The sequence below is a fragment of the Chelonoidis abingdonii genome, chromosome 4, assembly GCF_003597395.2.
Source record: "Chelonoidis abingdonii isolate Lonesome George chromosome 4, CheloAbing_2.0, whole genome shotgun sequence".
NCBI lineage: Eukaryota > Metazoa > Chordata > Testudines > Testudinidae > Chelonoidis > Chelonoidis abingdonii.
Genome location: NC_133772.1, coordinates 50889403 through 50907734, shown reverse-complemented (window position 1 = coordinate 50907734; position 18332 = coordinate 50889403). Strand labels below are relative to the sequence as shown.

Below are 18332 nucleotides of genomic sequence, written 5' to 3'. Positions count from 1 at the left end.
CAGTATTTTAAGGTACATTCTGTAGCTTGATATCTTCAAACCAAGAGGCAAATGCTTTGAAAAGGATACTTTAAATGACAACAGAATGTTAAATAGTATGTTAAAATGTTATTGAGGTTGAGATAGTTGATCAGAATTTGTTGAAATGGTGGGAGAATAGCTACTAAGGCAGCCAGTGTCAATTTGCTTCAGTGCTGCATAGGTTGGAGTACTGATGCATGAAGCATTTAGCTTTCCTTTCTCTTCTGGGCCAAAACATGTCATCTTCATTGGTTCTGGGAATGAGTGCAATGAACTCATGACCTTCAGTCCCATGGTGTAGTAGATAAACCACCACCAATTTGGCTCCAAAGCAGCATTTTTTTTAAAAATACGGCTATATCAACATAAAAATGATTAGTGAATAGGTTACAGTGTATGCATTTTGTAATCTAGTACACACAGAAATAAAGATGTAAAGCCAATGAAGTATTCAAAAACATTTTTATTTTCAGGATTGTTAATTTTACAATTTTTTGTACACTGTACACAATATATTTTAGACAATATGCTACCAAAAAAACCCTTATGCCTTATGAAGAAAACGTGAATATTCTTATATATTACACTTATTTTTCAGAAAAGAAACATGTTTATGTGGTATCATGCAGTACTTTAAATCAGTATTTTATAAATAATGTTTTAACAATTTACGACTTGAAAAACAATACCACATTTAGTCACAAGTTAATGTCACAATGTCACAATCCTGTTAGCAGCTAAATGATAAAAGTGAGGACACATCAACATGAATTGTTAAAGCCTGTACATTATTCATTTAAATATCTGCTGTTGGTTCTTTTTTTCATAGGGGAATAAATTATAACACACCAGCACATTTTTCATGTTTGTGTTTAAGCATTTAAAAGTAATTTTTTCTATTATTAATATTATTTTTTCTGCTTGGTTGGTAGCCCCAGAAGTTATCAGTGCCCATGACTATAGCCAACAGTGTGATATTTGGAGCATAGGCGTCATTATGTACATGCTGTAAGTAGTTTGTAAAATCAATATAAATCTACTGTCCCTTTATAATAAAACTGCTTATGAATTTTCATTAAAATAAAAAGTAAACTTAATTGTTTTTTTTACTTTGCAACTAACCCACCTTTGTTTTTTTTGCAACATAATGAAGGCCTCATCGTAGTTTTTATTCCTGTATTCTTATTTTAATTTCTAGTGTGTATTGTGTTATGTGAACTTTTTTATGTTTATGCATCATCAGTTTTATGGTCCTACTTTATGGTGTTAATGTTGGCATGGCAGTAATTATAGTTGCACAACTCAATACGATAGAATGTATTCTAAAATGGGCATTAGAAATTGGGTGATTTGATTGGCTAATAAGAATTCTGAGCTGTGTCTGCAATCAGCACAATCCACTGCTCAGAACTTGTAAAATTCAGAATAGTGAATTGTGTTGGTAACAGTCACAGCTCAGAACTTCTGACCTTATTCCTTAATTAGCAATATAAATATTTTTAAATTAGCATTTTATAATCGCAACAATGTTAGACCAATGTAGCATTAATTCACACCTAGTTGTGTAGACAGCACAAGATTGAACACACTGTACGTGAGTTAATAGAATCCATTTCACATTTCTTTTTATTGCTTAATTTGAAAATAGTTTTAGAGAAAGCAGTAGGATATTCTTCTGTTAACTCTGTTTTTGCTAGTGGCACCTCCCTCTCCCTTATGGCACAAGTTTCTGGTCTTCCCTTAATGGGTTTGAAGACGCTATTACAACTATTACTGCCACTGTTACAACTTTGACCCTTCTAGGCTACTATTAATGCCTCCCTTTGACATGTTCCATCCTGACACCAAGTGTATTATTGCCACGACAGGCTTGATCTCTACTTATCTGGAGGGAATAAGGTGACTCATGAACTCAGTTTTCATGAATGATAATGCACAGGACTGTCTGTGAATAAAGGCACAATGCCAGCATGATGCATTTTTATATATAATTTAAGTGGAGATGTACTTTAAACTTTCCGTTTCGTTTCTATTTTAACATGTAGTGATAGAATCATGTACAACAGTAATCAATGAGGAGAGTCCATTAACGTGTAGAAATATGTTAGTTTATTAATGAATAAAGGATTCTTGTTGCTCAGTATGCTAAGTGTATGCCTAAATCCAGTTGTGTACTGGGTAGGGGTAACGATTTTCTTTCCTATCTGCAATCAGCACTGCTTTGAAGCAGTTCAGAGCGTACTAATATAGACAGCTAGCTAACATGTTACCCTATAGGTAAGGCTTTTACCTAAGGAGGCAAATATAGCCTCCCTCCTTCTCTCGTCCATGCCCCATGGATAGTGTATACATTGCTCATAGCTAACCAATAGTTGACAGCAGATATGGGGTACACAAACCCTGTCACTGTCCAGTACTTATAGCATCATAGATTAAAATGAAGTCATGCTTAAAATTCTTTCTTTACTTGAAATTGAGTTCTATGTGGATAAGTGCTGGGGAAGGAAGAGGAAAAAATAGTGGAGGATAAAAGAGAACAGAGCAGTTTTTGTTAAAAGTGATTTTGAGATTAAAGCTTTAGTGGAGGAAAAAGTGCTAAAATATTAATCTTATGTTTTACCTTAACAAAATTAAAAATTAAAACAAAGTAAAAAAAATCCCAGGATAATAATTCTGTACTTTGATACAAAGTGACAGACATCCTTCATTAGGAGATGCCAACTACATTTCAGTTGCTATTTCTGTGTTTTGAGATAGAGCTAAAAACTTAATTTGTGGCAAATAATTTATTTGATGAATTTAGGCTTTATTTCTCTTTTCAAATAGTCCACGAGCAGAATTTAATCACTATTTGAAATTATTTGCCATGTAAATCTTTGTCTGTAGATTGTTCACAAGCAACTTGTTATGAATATTTGAAATTTAATTTCTCGTTGTTAGCAGAAATATATGACCTATGTTTTGAATAAAAACTATCTGATTTGGTCATCATTCTGTAGACTTTAGTTTCCATGGTAAAAACTTCGCATTTACAAGTCCAAAATTTACTTTCCATGAAAATTATATTGTGATCTCTTAGAATTTGGTGTTTCTGTGAACATTCCTGCCGGTGAACTAGATTGTTCACAGAAACCAAACACAAAAGGGTCAAGAACATAGGCAAAGGAAATTCATTTTTTTTAATATTTGCACAAATGTTTTCATACTATTTGCCCAGCGTTGTTTTAAATGTGTTCATTTGTTTCTTTCTTTCCACATAAGTCAGTATATAATGAATATAGGAGATAAAAATAACACAATGTAGTAATACTGTGTTGTACTATTTCCTTTAAGTGTAAACTGAATTGGCAGACATGAAGTCCAATACCATGTAGTCTAGTCATTTGTTTTAATATTGTACTTACTCTACTATCAAGAAAGTTGTTATATAATTTATCTGATGCAGAGAAATGCCAGGGATGTCTGTGTTCACAAATTATTTACACTCATGCACGCGCACACACATACATATATCTCCTAGATATTTTTCTGACACTTTTGTAGATTTATTTTCTTAAATCACTTTTCTGTTGACACATTAGTTTAGATTATCCACATTCTGTAGCTCAATAAAGTGTCGAGATATGACTACATATAGTAAATGTCAAATTTAAAAAGATCAAAGTTACTTAATTTCTTATAGTGCAGTTCTTTCCTGAAAATTGACTTTGCTCAAAGTACATCATGAATTTTCACGTTTCTCTCTCTCAATGACTTTTTGTCAATCTTTTTCAATTTAGAGATTTAAAAAAATGTTAGTGCCACAAACTCAACCTGGGCTCTGAGAACTGAACTAGGCTCTTTCTAACTCATGCATTTTGGGGGCTGAGACTGTGTTTTTCACTGTTTGAACAATCTCATGCAAAACAATTTATTAGGTTTAAAGGTCTGAAGGGACCATGATAATCATCTAGTCCGACCACCTGCATAACATAGACCACAGAAGAATAATTCCTAAATTGAGCCCAATGACTCGTGGTTGAACAAAAGCATATCTCTTAGAAAAACATCCAGTTTTGATTTAAAGACTTTAACTGATAGAGAATCAATCACGTGTCTTGGTCAATTATTTCAATAGTTTATTATCGTTGTTAAAAATTTGCACCTTATTTCCAATTTGAATTTTTCTAACTTCAGTTTCCAGCCATTGGATTTTGTTACACCATTGTCTGCCAGGTTAAAAATCTATGAGATATTAGTCATCTTCTGCCTTTGTGGATTGTGACTGAGACTGTGATTAAGTTACCTCTTAACCTGCTGTTTGATAAACCCCTTAATCTCGCCTAGTTAAATATATTTTTCAGCTCTTGAAACATTCTTGTAGATCCCTTCTGAACCTTCTCCAGTCATACTGGTCTGTTTTATCTTGCTTATCTGTTATTTTGTCAGGGGACAATGGTAAGAATCTATTAATTGACCTTACTTTTGTTGTAGATTATGTGGTGACCCACCCTTTATAGCAAGCTCAGAAGAAAAACTTTTTGAACTAATAAAGAAAGGAGAACTGCACTTTATTAATCCAATCTGGCAAACAGTTAGTGAGGCTGGTAAGTACTAAACTATCTGACAAAACAAACACCAATAGTACAACAATGAACTCAGCAAACAATTACAGTATTTTGGATGTCCTTAACTAATTTTCTCATAAAAGTAAAAGTGAGTCTAAGAAAAAAAATTAACTTAAATGATTTCATGAGCTAACTTCATCTCATTATAAGTAAGATATTCTCTACTGAATTAAAGTACTCAGAGACATTTGGGAGATGTGTTGGGTTTGTTATAATTAACAGAAAGGAGATTTATCAAAGTGTCTTTTTATAGCTAAACATGTACTGCAGCTACTTCTGAGAGTAGATCCTGCCCACCGAATCACTGCTAATGAATTGCTTGATAACCTGTGGATAACAGTAAGTTTTGAGTTTTTTCTAACTGAATTTTGACGTTCCAGCCATGCCTGCTGTGTCACCTCTGTCCTTTCCAATAAATAAACAGACATAGCCTCCTATTTAGGTCTGATCCAATTCCTAATGAAGTCAGTAGGAGTATATGCACTGACACCAGTGGGCTTTGGATAAGGCCCTTAGTTTCTTACCAGGGTCTGAGACCGTGTTTCTTACCCTGGCAAATTTATGCTGACTTCAAAGGGTATTTTATCTCCATAAGGAAGTACAGCATCAGGTCCTAGCTGATTAAATCTCACATCATTCCTGTAATGTTGGTCAATATAATTATGCCTGTTTTTTAGATGGGCAAATTGAGCCACAGAACAAAAGTGACTTTCCCTAGACAAATGAGTTACAGAGCCAGGAAGAAAACCTAGGAGTTCCAAACCTATTCTCTAAGTTCTGTTATCACTGCACTATGATGCAGAACATCTACACTATGAGAATATTGAACACTGAGGTGGTTATCAAAACACATGCACCCCATTATGCAGCTCATTGGAAGGTCAGAAGGGATGGAGATGGGGAGATAGCAACAAAATAGTAGTGATAGTCATCTTTATTTGCTCTTGTAGCTGGGCTCAATGCTAAGAGGACACAGAGGCATCTGACGCTTATCAAGAATCATTGGCTCTGTAGGGGAAGTAGAACTTCTATACATTACTCAGAATGAGCTACCAGTTTCTCGTCACTCCTTCAGCCACAGCAGAGCCACTCCAGCAGCAATAAAATGGCCCTGCTCTAGCTCAGCACGGAGATCTCAGAGGAGACAACCAACTGCTGTCATGTGAATTCTTGGGGCAGGGCGGTGGCTGACCCTGACACTCCCTCAGTGGCCTGTGAAATGTGATGACACCTATATTAATTCTGCCTTGACATACCAAGAGAACCTCTCTGTTCTGTGCATCAGTAAACTGTGGACCTGGAAATCTGCTTTCATTGTTGGTTTGTGGCTTACCAAACTGTACATTAGTGGAGTTCTAGTGTAAATCATGTATAGGAGCTACAAAATTCAAACAGAACATTCCTCTAATTCATAATAAACCTTTCCTTTTCATACTATATGTTTCTTGAACACTAGACTTAATTTACTGTGTTCTTTTTCATGTAAAAAGTAGGCAGGAGACTAGTTTTTCTCAGATCTAGCTATGCGTTTTCCACAAACAAGCTCCATGTAAATTATTTTTATAATTACTGGTAGTAATTATGTGTCCAACACCTGCAAATTTAGTTTCAGCACAGGGCAGTAACCCAGGTTCTCTGTCAAGTTTGGATTTTTATAGATAATGGGATGGATTTTTAGCCCAAGATCATATTGGCTTCTGCTATCACAGACCCTGACAGCAACCCCCCACCTGAAGGAAGTCCACTGGTCAGGGAAGTGTAGTTACAGAAGGCATCTACAATCACTCCTCTGTCAAGGATGAGTGTACTGAAAAGTAGGGACCAGGGGATGTGCTGATTGAAGAGAATCCCAGCTACAAGGTTCCAAGCGTAATACAAAGCTGTTCTCTCATGACAAAACTCTCTTGAACCAGTAGTGCTGCAGACAGCAATCTCTCTCCTACCACCTCTTATAAATCAAGCTGTGGGAATGCATAACTGACCTCTAAGAAAATACTCATGTTAACTGACTCTGTTTAAAGAATGGGTGCATTTAACATGGCTGTTCCCTTAAACTTAGATGGGACTTCTGTTGAATATATGCTATCTCTGTTCAGACCTGAGTCCTGCAACTATTTTTTATTAGTAAACTGTTTATTTAATTTGCCCCAAACATTTGTTGTCTTGTACATGAGACTCTGATATTGTGGCATTAGAAGAGGAGTAGTTAAATGTTTTTCAGTTTCCAATAAGAAACTCGCTAGATTTGCTAAGGAGTGTAGAGTGAGGAAGTGAGGACTTTCAGTGATAAGTGATACTACTTATGTGTTGTCTTCAGTGTTCCTTAAGATGTCTGAGGGATCTGTAGCTCCTGTTTAACTTCAGTGGGAGTTGTAGGTGCTCAATGCTGAAAATCAGGCCACTAGTTTCTACTTCATGCTTGTGCATTGATAGCATTTTTGATTTTTGAAGTGTCCAGATGGGTAACATGAAAGTGCAATATCATGTAGAGATTTGTAGTGCATAAAAAAATAAAAAATTAACCCCTCGGTGCCAAGTGACACATGAGTTCCTGCGTAAGAGTTAATGCATTTGGCATTACAATTTCCCACCAGAAAATCTCAACCACCTGTACCCAGAAATTATACAGTCACAAGTTATCCTGCATAACAGAAAGAGACATGTCAAAGATAAATGTGGCAAAATAATGAACAAAATTCACTGTAGAATTACATTGCATTTACAGTTAAATCAGCAAACCTTAAAACCAGTTTTAGATAGTAATTATCACAGAAGTTTATCTGTTTGATTCAGACGATATGTAGTTTGGCTTCAGGCTGTGCAAAGGATTGCTGATTAATTATTTACAAATACTTATTAATACAATTTTATTTCTAGTTTTGATTATTTTTTATATACATCGTTTTGCTGCTTTTCCCAACCCTTTTCACTTTCCCTTTTCATCGTCTGAAAAAATAGGCAAAAAAGAGACCGGAGTAGAGGAATCTTGTTAAGGTCAGATGAAGGAGAATAGTTGTATGGCAACTAGGATGTTGTGCTTAAAGGATCTGCTGGTACATTATATTTTGCACATCATTGATATAATTCTCTTTAGGAATTTTTAGAACCAATATAGTTTATTATTATGTGTATAGTTTAGTGCAATCCTATAATTTCTTATCAACTGTTCAACCTTGATACTTGCACATAACCTATATTCCATTTCCTTTCTGTCTAGTGCTGTATATTTTAAGCTCGAAGGTACTACATCTCTTTTTTGCTTCACTGTCCACTGTGAGAATGTCTGATGTGTTTGCTCAGCACTGAGACTGGCAGAGGGTGCTGTTTCCTTTCAAACAAGGGGTTTGGATTTTCCCCTGCTATTAATATTTTTTTTCTTGGTTCAGTCTGTGAGCACTGTTGAAGGTGAACTCTTCCACAGTTTGGATGTTTTATCATTTTCTGGTACTGCGATACAATTTTTATGTGGTGAAATTACCAGTACATTATCTTACTTGACGCAGAACAAGGACGCACAGCATTTTTCTGAGTATAAACTTCCACACACACAATGAGATATTTTATTTCTTTTGGCTACAAACTTCTCAAAATCAACCTTCATTAAAAAAACCTCTGGTATCTAATCTGTGGCCCCAATTCTGCAAAACATTTAAGCACATGCTTAAACCCATCCCTATTCTGCAGATTACATAAAGGTGTGCTTCACTCCCATTTAAGTCAATGGCATTTAAGCATGTTCCTAAAGTTATACAATGCCATAAAGCCCAGATTTTTAAATTATTTAGGCATTGCCTCAGAAAGGAAGCTAAAGGATCAAATTGTAACTGATTAACTCGTACACCATTTCTGTAAAATAGATTGGTATTATTTATATCTATTATATAGATGGGCAAATTGAACCACAGAGAAATTGTGGCTTTCCTATGGCAATTAATGCATTTAACTGCCTTAGGAGCCTAACTGTGAGCTTCAAAAGTGATTTAGGAGCCTATACTGTAGTCTCCAAAATCAGCTAGTTTTTGCAATGCTGAGCAGAACAATGAGTAAACGAGTTTTTTAAATAGTTTAGGTACAAAAATAATCCCGACAATGATATTGGTCCATGGAAATGGTAGATTTATAAATAATAATACAGAAAATGCAGAGTTGTTCAATAAATATTCCTGTTCTTTATTTGGGAAGAAACAGATGATATAGTCTCATCATACGGTAATAACACTTTTTTCATTCCACTAGTATCTCTGGAGGATGTTAAACAGAAGCTACTAAAGCTTCTAAGCTTTCTAAATCAGCAGGTCCAGATTCAAGAGTTTTAAAAGAGCTAGCTGAGGAGCTCAGAAGACCATTAATATTGATTTTCTATAAATCATGGAGTACTGGGGAAGTGTAAAAAAGCTAATGGTGTACCAAATTTTAAAAAGGGTAAATGGGATGACCAGGGTAATTATAGGCCTGTCAGCCTGGCATTGATCCCAGGCAAAATAATGGAGTGACTTATATGGGACTCAATTAGTAAAGAATTAAAGAAGGGTAATGTAATTAATGTAAATCACCATGGGTTTATGGAAAACAGATCCTCTCAATCTAACATGATTTTTTTTTATGAGATTATACATTTGGTTGCTAAAAATAATAGTGTTGATTTAGTATATTTAGACTTCTGTAACGCATTTGTCTTCACAACATGATGATTAAAAAACAGGAAGGATATAAAATTAACCTGACACACATTTAGTGAATTAAAAACTGGCTAACTGATAGGTTTCAAAATTAATTGTAAAGGAGGAATCGTCACCAAGCAGGTCTTTTTCTAGTGGGTCGCACAGGGATTGTTTCTTGGCCCTATCCTTAACATTTTAATCAATGACCTGAAAGAACACACATCATCATCGCTGATAAAGTTTTCAGGTGACTCAAAAACTGGGGGAGTGGTAAATAATTAAGATGACAGGTCACTGATTCAGGGGGTCACTTAGTAAACTGGGCACAAGCAAACAGTATGTGTTTTAATACGGCTAAATGCAAATATATACATTTAGGAACGAAGAATATTGGGCACACTTCCAGCACAACGGACTCTATCTTGGGAAACAGTGAATCTGAAAAAGATTTGGTGATTGTGGTGGATAGTCAGCCTAACATGAGCTCCTGATGTTACAATGTGGCCAAAAGAACTAATGCAATCCTGGGATGCAAAAACAGGAGAATCTCGAGTAGGAGTAGAGAGGTTATTTTACCTCTGTATTTACACTGGTGCAGTCATTGCTGGAATAGTCCTAACAGAGTTTAAGATGATGAAAACAGACAATTATATCAAATAAACAGCAGATCAGAAGGAAGTGACAAAATGCCGGGTTAAAAAAAAACCCTCTCCCTATATATCAAATGGATGCTAGACAGATGGACAGAGAGCAATAAAGAATTACATAATACTTAAAGAGAACGTAACAAAAAGTGAAGTGGGAAAACTTAAATAATAAAACCCTTTACCTAATGGGACAGATTACCAAGGGAGTTGGTGGAATTGCCATTATTACTGATACTTACTACTACTAGACTTGATCCATCTCTATCAGGAATAATGATCATGACATTATCAGTTCTGGAAAAATGCAAAGGAGTGATGTGACAGGGTAAAATGTCCAGGAAAGGGATAAGGACTACCTGTCTGCAACATAGCCCAACCAGGTATTTAAGGAAAAGGTATGTCCTTTTTCTGGGGGCTGAGAGAGGCCAAGGAAAAGTCTCTGGGGACTGCATCCTGTGTTGGTCAGGGAAATTGCTTTGTTTTAGTGTTACAAGTTTTGTGTTTGAACAATAAATTGTGCCCGGAAGCAGACGCCTGGAATAGACTCAGGCATGGCACAAGTTCTTTCCTGGGATGGTGAAATAGCACCAGCTTACAGAGAGACTAAATGACCCATCTGACAATCATTTTAACCCTATGACTTCTGTGATTCTATAGAGCATGCATTTGAAAAGAGTGATGAGGGTCAAAGCATTTAAAACAGAGATGGGGGTTGGTCTCTCATAGACATCTTTTATGCTACAACTGAGTTCAGAACTTGGTTTCCACATTTTTCCACTAGACACAAAATAGTGTATTTTATTAATAACACATTTCAAGAAGAGAAGCAGTTTTACAGTGCTCTCTACAATAATTTTTCCAGTTACTTTCCCTTCTGCTTTTATGAACTACGTTTGCTAGTTGATTTTACTGCTGTCCTTGCAAGTTTATCCCATGTTAGTTATTTTATGTTTATATTGCATTTGCTGTGGGTGAGAAGCTCCTGCTTCCTTTTTAATGAACATATCTCTTATATATTTACAGATGTAGTCAGAGTTCTCTTAGCTAATCATTGTCTCTCACTTCACTCTGAATGGAAAATCATAAAAACGAGTGTTTTTGTCATATTAAGTATGTGTGAGGCAACATTCTTGCTCCCCCATGCTTGGTTATACAGGTATTCTGTTAGTTATTTAAAAAAAAATGCTCCATAGCTTCTTAACTGTAAAATTCCTCAGGGTTCACCGCATTTATCAGTCTATTTAAAGTTTTTAGCTGCCTCTGTCAACTTTCCTCATGGTGTCAGTAGCGTTTAGACATCTTTTTCTTCAACTTACTACATCTCGAACCTGATTTGAAGACTCCACTGTTGCTTCTATAATGTGACTCAACAGCTGACAGGAGTTTGCTACCCTGGCAATATACAATTTGTTTCCTTATAAAGACTCAGTCATGACTTCTTCCATATTTTCATCCAAAGAAGTGCTGCCCTGTGTTAACTCCTAATGACTTGAAGACTTATAGGAATGGAGGGAACTCAGCACTTGCTGCAGATATGTGGCTCTTTTTATCATCAGAGGGACAGAGCCTATGTTTTGAACTATCGAGTTCCCTTCTGCCATTGCCTTTTCTTGTGCCCAGTTCTGTTGCCCTTATTGTGTGCAGAAGTGTATTTTTCAGTGTTTTAATTGTTTTTGTGTGGAGTTTTTGTTCTTTTTAAATCTCAGGTTCACAGAACCAGTTAAACTGAAAAGCATTTAGTGAAATTGTTAGTTCTGGTTATATCTGTGACTCATTCTTTTTACTGTAACCCAGATTTTATCTCCCACTGTGGTTTCTGATTAACATTCTCCAGACCTCTCTGCTTCCTCTTGAAAATTCTCACTGATGAGCTTTTAATTTTCCTGCGTTTTCTGTAGTGGGGCAAGTTGGCTTTTAAGATCAGCAGTCTAGTGGTGCTCACTAAGCTGAAACTGTGTGTCCTTCTAGATATGTGCTGGGTGTCTTCCTGGAGGAAATACCGCATCTTACATTATTCACAAATAACTGGACATCTCTTCATTTTTTGTCTTGAATCTTACTGAAATACACACTCTTAAAACCCGAACAGAAAAAGCTGAAAAGGAAGACGAAAGAAAATGAAACAATGGAAAGACAGCCAATTAGTAATCCATGACTCTCTTTACCCACAATTAGCACCAGATGCTAGCCAATTAAACTCAACAGGTGTTCAAATGAGCCAACACAGACAATTAACTTAAATGATTCCACTTTCTTAAAAATTGTCAGAATACAAACTCCCACTTCTCTTTATGTGCTATATAATTATCTGGAGCTCTTTAAGGCCTAGATTTTTTTTTAAAAGGCCTAAACTCAGCCTGATTTTGTGGGTACAATTCAATATACTTACATATTTAACTGCCTGATTGTGCCTGCAAATGAGGTAGTTAGTTTAGTGTCTGTGCTATCCATTTTGCCCACATTTAATTGCAGATTTAAGTAAATGAATCCATTTCGAGTTTACTCTGCACATGTGCCCTATTTCACACAAAAGAAATTCATTCCAGGCACTATCACTCAAGTGTAAAAAGATAAAGTCTTAGTCAGAACTCTTAATCGACATATTGTGTCTAGCAATTAGATCGAGGACTTGGAGTAAGGATTCATGCATTCTACTTCTTACTCTGCCATTGATTCACTATATGACTTTGGACAAATCACATGCTCTGTGCCTCAGTTTACCTATCTGTTCAGAGGAGGTAATTAAACTACACAACAACTCTGTATTTCCAATTAATGCTAGTAAAACTGAGATTCTTAAAAGACAGGTGGTATATGTACAGAGTATTATTTATTATTAGAACTCTTTTCAAAAACTCAACAGAAAGACAGATTTTACTGTTCAAAGCAAATCTGCCTCGCACACGTCATACATTTGAACTTCTCTCCAGACTTTCAGAATCACAACACAGAGAGAGAGAATGTATGAATGAATGGTATAGGCTTTACATAGTTGCACAAGCAAGGTGAAGTGATGGTAAATAGAATAATTATTTAGGTTTCTATAGTCTCCTCTGCCTGCCTGAGCAGAGGGAACAAGAACCTGATGCATCTAAAAAGGGGCAGTGCTGCCTCCACAGCACTGTTTCCTCTGACCCCATAGAAGTTCCCCCACTCTTTGTGGAGGTTCCATAGAAGTTCAGGCTCTACTGTTTGTTTCTGGTCCTAATATTTTGCTTGCATTGGGGTGGGTGAGGTTCAAACCATACCCCTCTCTTCAGAAAACAGTGCCATAGTATTAAATAGAGGACATTCTGGCATTTATTTACTGTATTTGGGATCTGGGTCAGGTAGAAAGCAATACAAAAACACATGTTTTCAGATATAGAGCTTACAGCAAATAGGCAAGTTACTTTGGTGTTAAATTTTCTAATGTTGTGTGTTCTAGAGTCAGTAAGTGAAAAAAAAACACAACCAATTGTTACCATGTAGGGTGAAACACATATTGTCCAGAGACCATTTAATGTCCTAGAGCTGATGAAGGAATGGAATAACAACCTGGACATTGGTGAAGTTTGCAATGTGGAAGAAGAACTGAATAGTCCATCTACTGCATTGAATCAGGATAACATGATTGAAGAGCTGGAAAGTCCTGTTAGCAGCAATGGCAACTCAGATGTTGGTGCAGAGACTGAAAAAGAGAGTGGGAGCAGTAAACCCTGTACACCAACAAAACAGGTATATGTGCAATACTCTGAACAAATAAAACACTATATAAGTGCTAAGTATTATTAGGGGGCAATACATCGGTAAGGTAAGGAATGGTGAACATGACCTAGTGCCATAGAGGATCACTGGAACCTAGTGAAAGATTTATACATAGAGTACAGAATCTGAATAAATACAAGGATACAGGATGAGCTGTGTACTGTACAATTATCCTCTGAAGAGAAACAAAACCAGACCCAGAATACCAATTCCTTAAGAATCTATTGTTCCTGTTCACTCCCTTAAGCTGGTGTGTATGCAGAAACTTAACAGAAAAGGAATAGGATATTAAGAAACTTATATTATGGGCAGATGAGGAAAAATCTCTGATGGACACTCTATTCTTTTCTTCCACATTCCTTCTGCATTCTGTAAGTCGGAGTCACATGAAACCATCCTGGGGGAAGTAAGGTAAACAATAGTTCGCAAGCAACATATGTATAAACCACTAGTGACATAGTGAAACCCAAGGTATAATGCTTATAATAGGCATTGCTTTGACTTCTCAGATGATTTATTGCTTAAAATATTGAATTTTCATAGCATGCAGCTGAATCCCTGGCCTGAAGAGATTAAAAGCCATAATGCAAATGCCGGTGGTTCTGCATTAGCTATGACCTCTGTGTCTTAGATTTATTGATCAAAATGCAGACTGTTCCTGTGCAGCACGCTGAAGTCTTCACTGTTATACAGGATGGTTCCTGCTCTGGAAACGGTTCCACTTAGCAGAGAATCCGCCTTGAATATGGAGCTGCAATGCTGTGACTATATCAGAGCAGAATATTCTTGTTTGAATTAGAAGCTCCTCCACCCCCCTGAATAACTGGACTTTGCATAGGTAGCTCCATAGGGATATGGGGAAGAAATGCTCTCCTCACTCAAACTGCAGAGCTGCTCCTCAGCTGCAACTGTAGCCTGGATGCTGTGGTAGCTCCTACTGCTACTTCGCCCCTGCTGCAGTGGGGGAAGAGGGGTGGTGGCAATGCTTTGTGGATTTGAGGAGTACACACTTATCAAGATCACCATGTTCCTCCAAACCAACTGCCTAGAGACACATACACAAGCTATGCAGAGCTGGGCTCCCCAAATGCTAACCCCCTCTTGTCCATACAGTGGAACTATTCCCAAAACCATATGATCTGGGGTCCCCACTGGAGGAAGGAGCTGGATTTTGCCAGAAGGGAAAGGTGTGCTTAACACACACACAAGAGCTGAGCTGTGTACGAAGTTTACTGCTGGTAAACTTGCAAGTAAAAAATGTATATAAAAATCTTCATAAATGGGTCTAACTTTTGTCAGTTAAATATTTAATCAATCTATCTGTCTCTCAAAAGAGCTGTGTTTGAGGCTATCCAGTATGTGTACGCTACGATTAAAAAGTGTGTGGCACCAGTCTCAGAGCCAAGGCTCCAGTCCAGGTCTTTTTATCACAGCGTAGACATATTGTAGGCCCTTTTCTAGCCTCCTAAGTATACTTGGTTTATTACTCCAACCACTTGATTTTTCTTTCACAGGTCAACAAGAAAAAAAATAACTCAAGTGCTTTACCAAATGGGACACTTAAAAAGAAGAGTATAACCCCCAAGCCATCCATTGCTGTAAGTGTTCTCTCAGAAACACTTTTTTCCAATTTTCTTCAGTTTTACTTAGTTTGTTTTCTTTGCTGACATTTTATTTTAAGACACTTTTAGAATAAGAGAAAAAATAGTGTTTAACTAGGGACAGGTGAGTTCTTATTCACTTTTTAAAATAGTGTTTTGCAATAAAATTTATAATTGATTTCTCTTATGAAACAAAAGTGCTTGAAGACCTACCATCTCCCATTGAAATCAGTGGTAGTTTGGGTGCCTAACATCTTGGAAAATCAGACCACTTGTTGTAGGTTCCTAGGTATAGATTCCTAAAGAAGCACCTAGTTTTTAAAATTTTTGTGGTAAATCCTGTGTTATCTATGTTAAAGTTTCTGTGACTTAAAAAGGGTACAGCGCAAGTGAGTGAAGGATGAGATTTTTGCAGAAGAAAAATGAAAATTTATAAAGATTAACATAAAGGGCTAGTTCCTCAGCTGGTGTAAATTGGCATCATTCCGTTGAAGTCATCAGCCGATTCATACTAGCTGAGACTGTGGCCCAAAGAGTGCTCTTACAATAGTTAACTGCACTTTGTCAGAAAGTAAAAATAAAATGATTGAGATTTATGGGATGGCTGTTGACTGCTTTATCTGTTTAGCCGGTTTTTAAAAAAATCAGTTCTAGTTAGATGAGAAACCTGGAAATTAGAGAATAAAACTTGGTGAACTGAAGAGTATTGGTACACTCATGCATTGGCCAAGTTTTAATCAAGACCCAGAACAGAAAAAATAGTCCTTGTTACCACATTTATAAAGGATAAAGGTAAGAGCTTTAAAATTATTTGGATTGTTATGATAATTGAATAACAATAATAGTGATTCTTATATTCCTTAAAATCATAAATCTTGGTTACAGAAGTCTGGCTAGTGAAGACTAATATCAGATAATTACAGTTGGATGTAAGTAGTCCTAAACAGGTATTAGGAATGTAGTGTTGTCCCCAAAGCATGGGATTTTAGATTAGTGGAATGAAAGCTGTGCAAATATACCATAGAAGAAGAAAAGAATTGCATTTTTCATAGATCAGCTTCTCTTGCACTTTATAATGTCCTTTACTGTCTTTAACCACTTTTTTATAACTTACATTGCGGTAGAATAATACTGGCATGGTACCACTACATAACTCATCTGCTTTTTGTACTATGATGTCTACCATTATTTTGTTAACATAAAAACACATATATATTAAACTTCTTTTTTAATTATAGTCCTCTGCAGGTAGGTCAGTATCTCCAGTGTCAAATTCAAGGCGAAATCAGGACAGTCAAGAAAAGAGGGGGGAGACAGAAAAGTCCTTTGTGTCTTCAAGCCAAGGAATGGGAAATAAAAACATATCAAAACCCGCTACCGTACTTAGAACCAAAAAGAAATCATAGGGTTTCCATCAACTTTGAACAACATACAAATGGGGCAACTTACTTGTGCCAAAGTGAGGACACTGCTTAAAAATGGACAATTACATCCTGAACTGTTAACCTTGATGCTCTCCTGAGCCCTGTAATCAGCAGAAAGCTCTGGCTTTCCTCTAACACTGAAGAAGATTCCAAAGCAGTGTGAACTCGTAACCTGTAAGAGGACATCCACTGGTAGTATTGTTGTCAGACTGCAGATTATCAAATTGTCTAAATAGGTATGTAACTTATTTGTTCTACACTAGCAGGCACTGTGCATGTGAGTAGCTCACTAATATGAATCCACTTGCTATGTTTTACTTTAGATTATTTAGTTTTGCCACAAACCCATATGGGGAAAAAATGAGAGGCCAGAATCTGTAATGGGGAGTTCCTAATAACATTGTGCCCTTTGCACTATAAGAATTTTCTAGGAAATGGCTTATAAAGTTGCTCTAGGCATTACAGCACAAATACTTGGGTCAATGAAATTTGTTACTGCTATTTTAGGTCACTGTAGATTGCTTACAAAACTTATTTTAAACTTGACAAATGGGAGATTTATTTTTGAAATATGATGAAATTGCTGTGGTTCTTGCTGATAAACTTCTGATGTGTTGATGAAATACTAATAAAAGCAGATGTTAGAATAATGGCCTTTACATGGTAATTTATCTTAATGTTCAAAAGGACAGTGAAGTGTGCTGTTAAGCTAAGGCTTGTTGTGCATTTGTGTAAAATAAGAATGTATTCTATTGTTCAAAAATCAGTGCCTCTCTCTGAAGGTAAGACTCACCTGTAGACCTTCACATTGTTCCACTGGGGAAGCAAACTATACAAATTCTTGGTTAGTTAAAACTTTATATTAGAAGTTATTCAATCACTTATGCTCAGGACATTCACTGTGTATTGGGGGACCAAATAGATTTTTTTCTCTTATTTCCCACAAAAATACTTGAGTTTCTTTTGTTCTTGTCAGAACCTAGATGTCACACTGTCATGGTATAATTCCCCACTCTGAACCTTAGCGTCCAAAAGATGGGGTACCAGCATGAATTCTTCTAAGCTTAATTACCAGCTTAGAACCTGTAGCGCTGCCACCAACCAGGAATTCCAGTGCCTGGTACACTCTGGTCCCCCCAAAACCTTGCCTAGGCACCCCCAAGACCCAGATCCTCTGGATCTTAACACAAGGAAAGTAAACCCTTTCCCCCACTGTTGCCTCTCTCAGGCTTCCCCTCCCTGGAAGATTCACTGGATTCAAACTTCTGAATCTTTAAACAGAGAGGAAAATGCACCTTCCCCCTCCTTCTCTCTCCTCCCTCTCCCTGAGAGAGACAGTAATCCTGACACAGAGGGAAATTAGCCTCTCTCCCCCCTTCCCTCCTTCTCCCCACCAATTCCTGGTGAATCTGGACCCATCCCTGGGGTCTACACCAGAATAAAAAATAATCAGGTTCTTAAACAAGAAACTTTTAATTAAAGAGAGAAAAACGTAAAAATTATCTTTGTAAATTTAAATGAAATATTTTACAGGGTCTTTCAGCTATAGACACTGGGAATACCCTCCCAGCCAAGTATACAAGTACGAATTAAAATCCTTTCAGCAAAAAACAAATTTGAACTC

General features: G+C 36.6%; 1 protein-coding gene across 1 annotated transcript in view; it reads left to right on the top strand.

Moving 5' to 3' along the window:
• Positions 1–17342, top strand: part of STK33 (serine/threonine kinase 33) — a 66284-nt gene extending 48942 nt beyond the window's left edge. Inside the window, exons 11-16 of the mRNA XM_075065159.1 lie at positions 954–1029; positions 4495–4607; positions 4882–4967; positions 13408–13653; positions 15198–15281; positions 16523–17342. Coding sequence (XP_074921260.1) covers positions 954–1029; positions 4495–4607; positions 4882–4967; positions 13408–13653; positions 15198–15281; positions 16523–16690 — 773 coding nt within the window. The 3' untranslated portion in view covers positions 16691–17342. The remainder of the gene's footprint in view (positions 1–953; positions 1030–4494; positions 4608–4881; positions 4968–13407; positions 13654–15197; positions 15282–16522) is intronic.
• Positions 17343–18332: the final 990 nt, after the last annotated feature.